This window comes from Anomaloglossus baeobatrachus, chromosome 1, assembly GCF_048569485.1.
Source record: "Anomaloglossus baeobatrachus isolate aAnoBae1 chromosome 1, aAnoBae1.hap1, whole genome shotgun sequence".
NCBI lineage: Eukaryota > Metazoa > Chordata > Amphibia > Anura > Aromobatidae > Anomaloglossus > Anomaloglossus baeobatrachus.
In genome coordinates, this window is record NC_134353.1 from 976,276,147 (window position 1) to 976,290,656 (window position 14,510).

The 14,510-nt window shown below is 54.6% G+C and overlaps 1 protein-coding gene across 1 annotated transcript in view; it reads right to left on the reverse strand.

Annotated features, from left to right (window-relative positions):
- Nucleotides 1-14,510, reverse strand: part of TAF1C (TATA-box binding protein associated factor, RNA polymerase I subunit C) — a 96,602-nt gene that overhangs the window by 68,587 nt on the left and 13,505 nt on the right. Inside the window, exon 3 of the mRNA XM_075344160.1 lies at nt 2,001-2,094. Within this exon, the coding sequence (XP_075200275.1) occupies nt 2,001-2,094 (94 nt within the window). The remainder of the gene's footprint in view (nt 1-2,000; nt 2,095-14,510) is intronic.

Sequence of the window (14,510 nt, forward strand, 5' to 3'; positions counted from 1 at the left end):
TGTGGCCAAATACAGAGATATCCTGGAAGAAAACCTCTTTCAGATGCTCTAGACCTTAGACTTAGCTGAAGCTTCACCTTCCAACAAGACAATGACCCTAAGCACACAGCTAAAATAACAAAGGAGCGGCTTCAGAACAACTCTGTTACCATTCTTGACCGGCCCAGCCAGAGCCCTGACCTAAACCCAACAGAGCATCTCTGGAGAGACCTGAAAATGGCGTCCACCAACGTTCACCTTCCAACCTGACAAAACTGGAGAGGATCTGCAAGAAGAATGGCCGAGGATCCCCAAATCCAGGATCCCAAGAAGACGCATGGCTGTACTAGCTCAAAAGGGAGGGCGCCTCTACTCAATACTGAGCAAAGGGGTTGAATACTTATGACCATGTGAGATTCCAGGGTTTGGTTGTTTTTTTTTAATAAATTTGAAAACATTTCCACATTTGTTTTTTTTCCTGTCAATATGGGGGATGGGGGGGCAGAGAGCACATTACCGAGAAATATATGTGCCAAATGGCTGCAATGAAACAAAGAGGGAAAGATGTAAAGGGGTCTGAATACTTTCTGTACCCACTGTAGATTCAGAGGTAGAACCTTCCAGTAATAGCAGCCAATCCTGTAGTGCTAGGAAGTTAGTGTGTGTGTTATATATATATAAAATATATATATATATATAATATATATATATATATATAAATAAAATATATATATATATATACATATACACACACACACACACACCTCTGTATCCTATGGTCCAATAACAAGGCATTTTTTTTTTTCATGTGATGCTGAGTGCTGCCTTCAATTTACAACGTTGTACTGGAACCAGGTGAGACTGGCTGCAAGGATTTTGCATCAAACTAGTTATAGTGCCGCTCAAACTCTTGGATTATTTATATATTATACATACATACATACATGCATACATATACACACACACATACACGCATGCAGTGCCTTGTGAAAGAATTCACCCTCACTTGGCATTTTTTGTGCTCTGCTACCTCACAACCTGGAGGGTCATGGGATGAGGCTTCAGTTCACAGAAATCTAAGGGATGCCCAACTTTCAGGATATCTTCGCCCCTTGAGGTCCCAGGCAGAAGATATTGTGGTCATGTTTCTTATCACAATTTTATCTTTCTATAGATCTGAAACATGACATGGCTAGAATCATCCAGTTCGCCAATACTAATTTGGGATTGATGCTCTGGTACCACAATTGTGAAAAAATACATATGCTCTGCTCCTTGTGATCGCAGTGATGACAATGTACCTCCCACATACATCGGATTGATACAAACCCCAATATTCATTACTGACACTGGCTGTCTTCCCCCCTCCCACCAAGAATTCCTCTGATGTCATTACCTGTCCACATCAGGGGGTCCCAGATAAACGGGGGCCAGATGTGCTCTCTCTCCCTTTCTTCCTTCAGCTTTAGTGTTTTTTCTCCCCAGCTATACTTAAGCCCATATGTTCTGTGTGGGGGTAGATATGGCCCCTCTGGAGATCAGACAGATGACTTATGAAGTTAATTTCTCTATGACACAAATCATGTCCTAAATATCTGAAAGTCACATTTATGTATGAGATCGGTAAAATGATTGTCTATAACATGAAGGTCGTCTCACCGCAAATCTGTTGTGGTGAGATACTGAGCCCAAAAGTCAAAAACACAAAACATTGTTACCCTTTTGCTCATCAGTGTATTTGTCTGTCTGTGTATGTATATATGCGTGTGTATACTGCATATGTGTGGGTCCCTGATTGATAGGGCTGATAGCAGCACGGCAGATGACCTCATGCCCTACAAACTCCCACAGCTACATGGAAACAATAGTCAGTAGGGCCCCACCCCGACACGTACCTGCACAGCCGCCACCCTCCACACCGACCCCCGGGGCCATCACCAGTCTTGTATGTTGTGCCAGGATGGGTTACATCACCTCTCAGCAGGACACCATGCACACCTGCAGACATTCTGCACACTTACCAGTATTGGGGGGCAGTAGAGGAGAGGGTCCATTCTCTGGTGAAGCCCATTTCTCCTGCTTCCGGCTGTACAATGGGATGAACTGCCCACAACCCTGAGAAGAAATGATACACGATGACTACTCAAGTTCATTTCTGGAGACGTCGCTGAATAACATGAGAAATAGCGCCATGCTGGTCTATTGTAGGACTGGCATCCCGCACTATCACAAATGGTCAGATTTGCTCTCTTCCAGGTTGTTCAGGAGGAGCCGATCTGCCAGACCATATATGAGGGACATAAGGGGGGGGAAGGGGGGACGGCTGTAATTGGGGATATAGTTATAGCTTCTCACGTGCAGTATTCACACCACAGTGGAGAATGATAAAGTGTGTAACACCCGAAACGTTGCCAGACGTAACGAAATCAAGTGTGACTCAACACAGACCAGTCGAGAGGAAAGACAGTCAAACGTTCCAGGGTTTGGTACCAGGAGAGCACGTGAAGGTCAACGGGAAAGAGAGGGGCATAGTCAGCTCACAGGCCGGAGTCAGAATACCTGAAGATCAGAACAAGGGAACAAGGCAAAAGAACGGCCAAAAAAAAAAAAATCAAAAGATCACTCCACAGAGCACAAATAACGGAGGCCAACCATTAAACAGAAGGCTAAGACTGGCAGTGCTCCGGGATAAACTGCTCAGCTAAATAGCTGGGCAAATATTGGGAACACCTGCAGAAACCCAGCATCTCCCAGTATGAGATTGGACAACTGAACCATCACTCACCCAACCGACACCTCAGCACGCCCTGATGATCACTGAGCAGAGGAATCATGACTACATCCACTCTTCAGAAGGATTAGGGGCGCCACAGGACCCCCATGGTTCCCAGGAAACCTACGATGGAAGGTCCTGATCAAACAATCGGCCTTTACAGAATGAGATGGAACTCCGGATCTGTCCTTGGGTCGGAATCCCTTCCAATGAACCAGATATTGGAAGGAATTCCAGACCTGCCGAGACTCCACAATCCTCCGAACCTCGTACACTAAACCCTTATCTACAGAAACAGGATGAGGAGACGAGGGAGACAACACTGGAGGGAAAATTTCTTCTAAAAGGAATCTGTGGGAAAAAAATTTAAGAATCTGAAAAGATTGAGGAAGTTTCAATCTGAAGGCAACCAGATTGACTACCTCCAGAATCTCATACGAGCAATAAATTTAAGACCCAGCTTCATCAATGGCACCTTCAGCCTAAGATTTCTGCAAGCTAACTAAACATCATCTCCTACTTTGAAAATGGGACCTGCCAAACACTTCCCATCAGCCTTCAGTTTGGCGCTGCCCTCTGTTTGACCCGGTGAGAGCATTGACATTACCGAGGTAGTGACATCTCTGCTCCGAAACATTCCGGGTCTGGCCCTGCCCTCTGTGTGACCGGGTGAAAGGGGTGACATTACGGGTATGGCACTGCCCTCTGTGTGACCCGAAGAGAGGGGTGACATTACGGGTCTCGTGCTGCCCTCTGTATGACCCGGAGAGAGGGGTGACATTCTGGGTCTGGCGCTGCCCTCTGTATGACCCGGCGAGAGGGGTGACATTCCGGGTCTGGCCCTGCCCTCTGTATGACCCGGTGAGAGGGGTGACATTACGGGTCTGGTGCTGCCCTCTGTATGACCCGGAGAGAGGAGTGACATTCCGGGTCTGGTGCTGCCCTCTGTATGACCCGGTGAGAGGGGTGACATTACGGGTCTGGTGCTGCCCTCTGTATGACCCGGAGAGAGGGGTGACATTCCGGGTCTGGTGCTGCCCTCTGTGTGACCCGGAGAGAGGGGTGACATTACGGGTCTGGTGCTGCCCTCTGTATGACCCGGAGAGAGGGGTGACATTACGGGTCTGGCGCTGCCCTCTGTGTGACCCGGTGAAAGGGGTGACATTCCGGGTATGGCACTGCCCTCTGTGTGACCCGGAAAGAGGGGAGACATTCCGGGTATGGCACTGCCCTCTGTGTGACCCGGAAAGAGGGGAGACATTCCGGGTCTGGCCCTGCCCTCTGTGTGACCCGGTGAAAGGGGTGACATTCCGGGTCTGGCCCTGCCCTCTGTGTGACCCGGAGAGAGGGGTGACATTCTGGGTCTGGCGCTGCCCTCTGTGTGACCCGGAGAGAGGGGTGACATTACGGGTCTGGCGCTGCCCTCTGTGTGACCCGGAGAGAGGGGTGACATTACGGGTCTGGCGCTGCCCTCTGTGTGACCTGGTGACATTACGGGTCTGGCGCTGCCCTCTGTGTGACCCGGTGACAGGGGTGACATTCCGGGTCTGGCCCTGCCCTCTGTATGACCCGGTGAGAGGGGTGACATTACGGGTCTGGTGCTGCCCTCTGTATGACCCGGTGAGAGGGGTGACATTCTGGGTCTGGCGCTGCCCTCTGTATGACCCGGCGAGAGGGGTGACATTCCGGGTCTGGCCCTGCCCTCTGTATGACCCGGTGAGAGGGGTGACATTACGGGTCTGGTGCTGCCCTCTGTATGACCCGGAGAGAGGGGTGACATTACGGGTCTGGTGCTGCCCTCTGTATGACCCGGTGAGAGGGGTGACATTACGGGTCTGGTGCTGCCCTCTGTGTGACCCGGTGAGAGGGGTGACATTACGGGTCTGGTGCTGCCCTCTGTATGACCCGGAGAGAGGGGTGACATTACGGGTCTGGTGCTGCCCTCTGTATGACCCGGTGAGAGGGGTGACATTACGGGTCTGGTGCTGCCCTCTGTATGACCCGGTGAGAGGGGTGACATTACGGGTCTGGTGCTGCTCTCTGTATGACCCGGTGAGAGGGGTGACATTATGGGTCTGGCGCTGCCCTCTGTGTGACCCGGTGACATTCCGGGCCTGGCGCTGCCCTCTGTGTGACCCGGAGAGAGGGGTGACATTACGGGTCTGGGGCTGCCCTCTGGTGACCCGGTGACAGGGGTGATATTCCGGGTCTGGCCCTGCCCTCTTTGTGACCCGGAGAGAGGGGTGACATTACGGGTCTGGCGCTGCCCTCTGTATGACCCGGTGAGAGGGGTGACATTACGGGTCTGGCGCTGCCCTCTGTATTACCCGGTGAGAGGGGTGACATTACGGGTCTGGTGCTGCCCTCTGTGTGACCCGGTGACAGGGGTGACATTACGGGTCTGGCGCTGCCCTCTGTATGACCCGGAGAGAGGGGTGACATTACGGGTCTGGTGCTGCCCTCTGTATGACCCGGTGAGAGGGGTGACATTACGGGTCTGGTGCTGCCCTCTGTATGACCCGGTGAGAGGGGTGACATTACGGGTCTGGTGCTGCTCTCTGTATGACCCGGTGAGAGGGGTGACATTATGGGTCTGGCGCTGCCCTCTGTGTGACCCGGTGACATTCCGGGCCTGGCGCTGCCCTCTGTGTGACCCGGAGAGAGGGGTGGTGTCACAAACCACCGGGGGGGTCACTCAGAAATCCCCCGCGCTGGCTACCAGTACGTCACAATCGGGGGGTAACAAGTGGGGGTCACCCCTCCTTTATACCTCCCGACCGACAGACAGAGCACGTGACGCGCTCTCTAGCGCCCCTCTTATAGTCAGGCCAATTATGGAATTGCCCGACAATAAGCAAGGAGGCCGCTATACTACTTATGCCGATTATTGAAGGGTCCCCGGTGAGAGTAAGGTATATATTCCCCCGACCTCCGCGGGCGGAATATATAAAATCTCCCCGAATCTCACTGGCCTCCCCACAATAATCCTTGGCACAATTCGCTGCCACCAACCGATTTACGGTAACTATTAGCCGAACACACAGACGTGGGATTCAAGATCGAGATAACAGAACAGCCCAAGATTAATTATATAATTTAATCAGCCTAAAGCACACTAGAAACTACAATATATACAATAGGGAATCTACAGAATATACATATGTCAGAGTACAGTTACAATCAAAGCATGGGTTACAAACAGGCATACACAGTTCCAGCAGTTACCTTGTTGCGTCTGGCCACAGGGGGGCGCTGTACCCAGGTTTCTAGGATCCTTCCCACAGATGTTTCCTACACGTGCCCCCAGCGAAAAGAACACTGGAAAATGGCCGAAGTAGGGTTATCAACCTGGGCAAGTCCAGGTCCCCTCCTACCTTCGTGACCTCACAGGGAGCACTGCTCCACCCCTGGCTTGAGTTATGGACAATATCCCAACATGGAATATGGGCCATAACTTTGCCTGGGAGCGTCGTAGGCGGACGCCAATGCTCTCATTGTGACAGTTATGAATTTAGCTACAGAACGAGGGGACTCATGACCTGTCTGCCAGTTCCCCATTGGCTGATATCACGCCTGGGGCATTTCCCAATGTCCTGCTCCCATAAAAAGGGTGTGCCGGCATCGTCCGCATGCGGAGACACCATTTTTATGGTTGCCATATTTATCGGAAATATGGCTTGCGAGATATGAACCATTTTTTACTGGAGTCGTTCTGTCTGGCTACTTCCAGAGCCTTGCTAATTAGATAGCAGCTCCTACTACAGGGTGACGGCAGGGAGTCATCCTGTGTCCATTGTTCCCACACCACCTCATCTCCATATCACAGGACATGGCCATGGAGGTGTAAGTGGAACACTGAGAACAAGAAGGGAGGGGGCACTGCCAGGGAGTGATGAGGGATTATGACTGGAGTCATAATTCATCTTCATATCCCGGGATTTGCCTCACACCTCCCCCCTTTTGAGGGCGCTAGGGGGCAGCACACTCCGGTGTTCCCCCGTGCGCCCGTCCGCGACCTCTCCTTGTCGGGACAGCCCGTCTGCGTTACCGTGGTCACGGCCCCTTTTGTGGCGAATGGTGAAGTTGTATTGCTGGAGCGCAAGGCTCCATCGCAACAATCGCCCATTCGTCCCAGAGACGGTGTGCAACCAGCTGAGGGGATTGTGGTCCGTCTCCACGATGAAGTGGCGCCCGTATAGATAGGGTTGCAGACGCTGCAGGGCCCACACTATGGCCAGGCACTCCTTCTCCATCGTGGAATAGGCAACTTCCCTTGGTAACAGCTTCCTGCTCAGGTACAAGACCGGGTGCTCTTGGCTCGCAGAGTCCACCTGGCTGAGCACCGCACCGAGGCCGAAGTCACTGGCGTCGGTCTGTACTACAAACGGCCGCGTGAAGTCGGCTGCCTGTAGCACGGGCGGGCTGGACAGGGCGTCCTTTAGGGCCCGGAAGGCTGTCTCGCAGTCCATTGTCCAATCGACTGCAGAGGGCAGCTTCTTCTTGGTGAGGTCCGTCAAGGGCTTTGCCAGGCTACTATAGCATGGAACAAACCTCCTATAGTACCCAGCGGTCCCCAAGAAGGACATCACCTGCTTCTTGGTCCTGGGGGTGGGCCAGGATGCGATGGCTTCCACTTTCTCAGGCTCGGGCTTCAGTGTTCTCCCACCTACCCGGTGACCGAGGTACTGGACCTCGCTCATGGCCAGCTGACACTTTCCCGGCTTGATGGTCAAACCTGCCCGGTGGATCCGCCTGAGCACCTGTGCTAGATGCTCTAGGTGGTCCTCCCAGGTGGGACTGAAGACGGCAATGTCATCCAGGTACGCGGCCGCGTACCCTTCAAGTCCCTTGAGCAGGGTGTTGACCATCCGCTGGAAAGTGGCAGGGGCATTCCTCATCCCGAATGGCATCACCGTGGACTCGTACAGTCCAAATGGGGTAATAAAGGCAGAGCGTTCCCTGGCCTTGCGAGTCAGGGGGATCTGCCAATATCCCCGGCTCAGGTCCATGATGGTCAGGTACTGAGCCCCGGCCAACTGATCGAGCAGGTCATCGATGCGTGGCATTGGGTACGCATCGGCGACCGTGACAGCATTGAGCCCCCTGTAGTCCACGCAGAACCGAGTGGTTCGGTCCTTCTTAGGGACGAGGACTACAGGCGAGGCCCAAGCGCTGTTGGATGCCTGGATCACCCCCAGCTTCAGCATCTCGTCAATCTCCTGGCGCATGTGTTGCTGCACCTCCAGGGAGACCCGATATGCTGAACGCCGGATCGGGGTATGATCCCCAGTGTCCACGTGATGGACAGCCAAGTCAGTCCTTCCGGGCTGGTTGGTAAACAACCCCCGGAAGGGGAGGAGGGTGGCCCACAGCTGGGACCGTTGGTCTTCCAAGAGCTGGTGGCCAACCTCCACATCCTCAATGGATCCGCCTGCCCTAACCTGGGCTAGCATATCCAAGAGGGTTTCCGCTTCTCCCTCCTCGGGCAGGTTGCACACGGGGAGCGCACATGCCTCCCGCTCATGATGTGCCTTCATCATGTTCACATGGAAGGGCTTCCGCCTTCCACGGGCAGGGTCCAGGGTGACCAGGTACGTTACAGGGTTGAGCTGCTGGTACACGAGGTATGGGCCTTCCCAGGCTGCCTGAAGCTTGTCCTGCGGTACGGGGACCAGTACCCACACCTTTTGACCCACTTGGTAGGTCCTCTCACAAGCGTTCTGGTCGTACCAACGCTTCTGATCGGCCTGGGCTTGAGCCATATTGTCGTGTACCAGTTGCGTCAAGGCCTGCATTTTGTCCCGGAAGCGCATGACATACTCGATAACCGACACTCCAGGGGTGGCCAAATCCCCTTCCCAAGCCTCTTTCACCAGAGCCAGGGGGCCCCGCACACGTCGCCCGTACAGGAGCTCAAACGGTGAGAATCCTGTTGAGGCCTGTGGAACCTCCCGGTAAGCAAATAACAGGTGTGGGAGATACCGCTCCCAGTCACGCCCATGGGAGTCGACCAACATCTTAAGCATCTGCTTTAAGGTGCCATTGAACCGCTCGCACAGGCCATTAGTCTGTGGATGGTACGGGCTGGCCACCAGATGTCGCACCTGGACCTGCTTACAGAGGGCCTCCATCAGCTGGGACATGAATTGGGTCCCCCGGTCAGTGAGCATTTCCTGGGGAAAACCCACTCGGGAGAAAATCTCCAGCAATGCGGTGGCCACCTTGTCAGCCCGAATGGACGACAAGGCCACTGCTTCTGGGTACCGGGTGGCATAGTCCACTACCGTCAGTATGAAGCGTTTCCCGGAGCTGCTGGGGATGGCCAGCGGGCCGACCAGATCCACAGCCACCCTCCTGAAAGGCTCATCGATGATTGGCAGAGATACTAGTGGGGCTTTGGGGTGTGGCCCCGCCTTCCCCACTCTCTGACAGGTTTCACACGAACGGCAGTAGGCAGCCACATCGGCCCCCATTTTTGGCCAGTAGAAATGCTGGTTTAACCTGGCCTTGGTCTTAGCGATCCCTAGGTGTCCGGCCATCGGAATCTCATGTGCGATCCGCAACAACTCCGTCCGGAACGGATAGGGTACCACCAACTGTCGGTCCCTGGGCCACGCCTCCGGTGAACCCTGCTGGACCGTGGCCCGGTACAGCCGTCCTTGGTCCCAGACCACTCGCTCCGGGTCCGAGTCCGAGGGAGGCTGTGCCGCCTGCTCCTTAAGAGCTTTCAGGCTGTCATCAGCTTCTAACGCTGCCTGAAACCCCTGACTAGATGTGGCCAGAATCGACGAGACTGTCACATCTTCAGTCAGTACCCCGGGACCTGTGTCCTGGCCTCCACCTGACTCGGCTGCCACTTGGTCAGAAGGGGAAGAGCTATCGGCCCTCCGGGAGGCCCCTTGGCTTCCAGCACTCCCACTGCGGGTGACAGCGGCCACAGCCGCTGCGACCGTGGGTCGTGCCTGCTCCTCCTCCGTTCCTGACCAAGTCGCCGGTTCAGGCAGACCTACCTGGCTTCCTGACACCCCGGTTGTGGGGGAAACATGCACCGAGATCTTACCTGGGAGCACTTCCGCTCCTGGACCGGCCCCAATCTCACCTGCCTGTTCCCCCCCTGCAGCAACAGAACCCCGCTGTGAAATCTCTGGGGACCCCACATTTGCTGTGGTAGCCCCCACCCCACACACTGGTCCTCCCCCTGCAGCACCCTGCTCTCTGCTTATCCCTGCAGAGGGCAACAGATCCCAGCTCACAGGCTGGTTACTTGTAGAGGCATTGTCACACCTTTCTCTGACCCCCTCCCCTGTCACAGCTGCAGCTGAGTGTGTGTCTATGGTGTCTATGCAAGCAGAAATATCAGAGTTCACTCCCTCCTCCCTTACATCATTCATAGATAACACATTAACATTGTCCGGAGGCATGTCAGTACTGGCTGAAGGTTCAGCCCTTGGTTGGGGCCCAAACTGGGAGGTTATCTGCCCCAAATCTGTCCCAAGTAGCACGTTTGCGGGGATCCGATCAGTTACCCCCACCTCCCTCACCCCTCGCCCTGCGCCCCAGTCCACATAAATGTCAGCAACAGGCAGCGCCGGGTCAATGCCTCCAATCCCGGAGACAGCGAGGGTTTTTCCAGGGATCAAGTCTTGGGGGGACACCATCTCAGGCCGCACCAGAGTCACCTCCGAGGCGCTGTCTCGCAGTCCTATGGTCACAGACCGGCCGACGGTGACAGGTTGGAAGCTGTCCAGGGACCTACCACCACCCCCACCCACACAATACACCTTGGGCGGCCCTTGGGACGGGGACGGAGCCGGGGCCTTGGGACGCTGAGGGCACATGGCCTTGAAGTGTCCAGGTAGGTTGCACTGGTGGCACCGTCTTGGCTCTGCCACGGGCCTGGAGAGGGGAGTTGAGGGGGACACCCCCTGCAGTCTAGGGGCAGGTGGGGCAGTCGCAGAATTCATCTTACCCCCTCTCCAGGTGCTGCTGGTGGCCGCTCTCCTGGCCTCAGGGGCCCGGTTGTTGGTGTAGTCATCGGCAAGGGCAGCTGTAGCCGTGGACCCCTTTGGCTTCTGGTCTCGGATGAACTGGCGGAGATCCTCAGGGCAGTTCCACAAGAGTTGCTCCGTGATGACCAAGTCCAGGATCTCTGGTCCGGTGGAAAGCTGCAGGCCTTGGGTCCAGTGGTCGGCAGCTCGGGCAAGTGCCCGCCGGTGGTCAGCCCAGGAGTCCTTTGGTCCCTTCTGTAGGCTCCGGAACTTCTTGCGGTAGGACTCTGGAGTGAGGTTGTACTGTTGGATCAGGGCCCGCTTGATGGTGTCGTAGCCCTGATCTGCCTCAGCAGGCAAGTCCCCAAGGATATCCAGGGCCTTACCCCTTAAACGGGGGGTCAGGTATTTGGCCCACTGGTCCTTGTCCAGATGGTGCTGCAAGCAAGTCCGTTCAAAAGCAGTCAAGAAAGAGTCCAAGTCTCCATCCTTCTCCAGCACTGGGAAGTCCTCAACACGGACCTTTGGAAGTTTGGTGTCTCGAAGGTCACGTGTGGCTGATGAGGGCCGGAGCTGAGCTAGCTGCAGCTGGTAGTCACGGTCTGCCTGTCGCTCTCGCTCTTGCTCTTCACGCGCTGCCTGCCGCTCTCGCTCCGCAGCCTCACGCTCTGCGTGCCGCTCCGCAGCCTCAGCGTCACGCGCTGCCTGCCGCTCTGCCCTGCGCTCTGCCAGGAGTTCCTTGTAGCCCTTCTGGTCTCCAGCCTGGAGAAGGGCCATAGCCATTTGAAGAAGGCTATCCGAGCCTCCCAGGCTCGGTGGAATGGCACGTGGTGATCTGCGGCACGCTGCAGAGCTAGGCGATTCACTGTCCCTTTCAGAGCGGAGGGCTGGCATCTGGCTCGTTGAGGAACCTTGGGTGAGCTCCTCCTCATCTTGTCCAGCAGTGCCAGGTTGCGCAATGTCCTCGGCAGAACGGTTTTCTGGCGTCGAGCTCCTGGAGGACTCGTGGGCAACCTCCTCATTGCTGTCCACAGCACCGTCCTCCCTCTCTTCGGCTCCTGCCTTAGCATTGGCCAGTTGCATAGCTCTGCTCCTGGTGCCATCAGCCATTCTTGCAGACTTTTGGTCACTGACACAGAACTGACACCTGATGCCTCCACACACCTTACAGTATCTGCACTCTGACACTCTAGTGTTGAGCTAGTCTGAAGACCCCAGCAGCCACAGCTGCTGCAGGCAGTCTTTAGTGTCTGGGAGTATGGGTCTCACACTCACACACACTATTATCTCGATCCCACCGCTATGCCACCAATATGTCACAAACCACCGGGGGGGTCACTCAGAAATCCCCCGCGCTGGCTACCAGTACGTCACAATCGGGGGGTAACAAGTGGGGGTCACCCCTCCTTTATACCTCCCGACCGACAGACAGAGCACGTGACGCGCTCTCTAGCGCCCCTCTTATAGTCAGGCCAATTATGGAATTGCCCGACAATAAGCAAGGAGGCCGCTATACTACTTATGCCGATTATTGAAGGGTCCCCGGTGAGAGTAAGGTATATATTCCCCCGACCTCCGCGGGCGGAATATATAAAATCTCCCCGAATCTCACTGGCCTCCCCACAATAATCCTTGGCACAATTCGCTGCCACCAACCGATTTACGGTAACTATTAGCCGAACACACAGACGTGGGATTCAAGATCGAGATAACAGAACAGCCCAAGATTAATTATATAATTTAATCAGCCTAAAGCACACTAGAAACTACAATATATACAATAGGGAATCTACAGAATATACATATGTCAGAGTACAGTTACAATCAAAGCATGGGTTACAAACAGGCATACACAGTTCCAGCAGTTACCTTGTTGCGTCTGGCCACAGGGGGGCGCTGTACCCAGGTTTCTAGGATCCTTCCCACAGATGTTTCCTACACGTGCCCCCAGCGAAAAGAACACTGGAAAATGGCCGAAGTAGGGTTATCAACCTGGGCAAGTCCAGGTCCCCTCCTACCTTCGTGACCTCACAGGGAGCACTGCTCCACCCCTGGCTTGAGTTATGGACAATATCCCAACATGGAATATGGGCCATAACTTTGCCTGGGAGCGTCGTAGGCGGACGCCAATGCTCTCATTGTGACAGTTATGAATTTAGCTACAGAACGAGGGGACTCATGACCTGTCTGCCAGTTCCCCATTGGCTGATATCACGCCTGGGGCATTTCCCAATGTCCTGCTCCCATAAAAAGGGTGTGCCGGCATCGTCCGCATGCGGAGACACCATTTTTATGGTTGCCATATTTATCGGAAATATGGCTTGCGAGATATGAACCATTTTTTACTGGAGTCGTTCTGTCTGGCTACTTCCAGAGCCTTGCTAATTAGATAGCAGCTCCTACTACAGGGTGACGGCAGGGAGTCATCCTGTGTCCATTGTTCCCACACCACCTCATCTCCATATCACAGGACATGGCCATGGAGGTGTAAGTGGAACACTGAGAACAAGAAGGGAGGGGGCACTGCCAGGGAGTGATGAGGGATTATGACTGGAGTCATAATTCATCTTCATATCCCGGGATTTGCCTCACAGGTGGCATTACGGGTCTGGTGCTGCCCTCTGTGTGATCCGGTGAGAGGGGTGACATTACGGGTCTGGCGCTGCCCTCTTTGTGACCCGGAGAGAGGGGTGACATTACGGGTCTGGCGCTGCCCTCTGTATGACCCGGTGAGAGGGGTGACATTACGGGTCTGGCCCTGCCCTCTGTGTGACCCGGAGAGAGGGCTGACATTACGGGTCTGGCGCTGCCCTCTGTGTGACCCGGTGACAGGGGTGACATTCTGGGTCTGGCCCTGCCCTCTGTGTGACCCGGAGAGAGGGCTGACATTACGGGTCTGGCGCTGCCCTCTGTGTGACCCAGAGAGAGGGGTGACATTCTGGGTCTGGCCCTGCCCTCTGTGTGATCCGGAGAGAGGGGTGACATTCTGGGTCTGGCGCTGCCCTCTGTGTGACCCAGAGAGAGGGGTGACATTCCGGGTCTGGCCCTGCCCTCTGTGTGATCCGGAGAGAGGGGTGACATTCTGGGTCTGGCGCTGCCCTCTGTGTGACCCGGTGACATTATGGGTCTGGTGCTGCCCTCTGTGTGACCCGAGATAACAGAGAGCACAAGAGAGTGGTGTTTAATGCCGCGCCAATAGATCAAACACCACTCTCTTGTGCTCTCTGTTATCTACCGTTTTGGTGGCTGCAGCCTTGGATTGTGTGATACATGCGATTACAGTAGTTGTGGCTTCTCACAACTACATCTGGTGAGTAGTTTTACTCCCCCACCCCCACCCCTCACATATTGGGGTAAGACCCTATGCGCTTGTTTTTCCACAGTTTTTTCCGTGTCTCTGTGTGACCCGGAGAGAGGGGTGACATTACTGAGTTAGTGACATTACTGCAGATATTACTGCAGACAGGTGGATGGGATATAATACTACAGCCTCCACCGGGTGTAATACTGCAGATATCACTGCAGACAGGTGGATGGGATATAACACTATAGCCTCCTCCGGGAGTAATACTGCAGATATCACTGCAGACAGGTAATGGGATATAACACTACAGCCTCCTCCGGGAGTAATACTGCAGATATCACTGCAGACAGGTGATGGGATATAACACTACAGCCTCCTCCGGGAGTAATACTGCAGATATCACTGCAGACTGGTGATGGGATATATCTGCAGTATTACACCCGGAGGAGGCTGTAGTGTTATATCC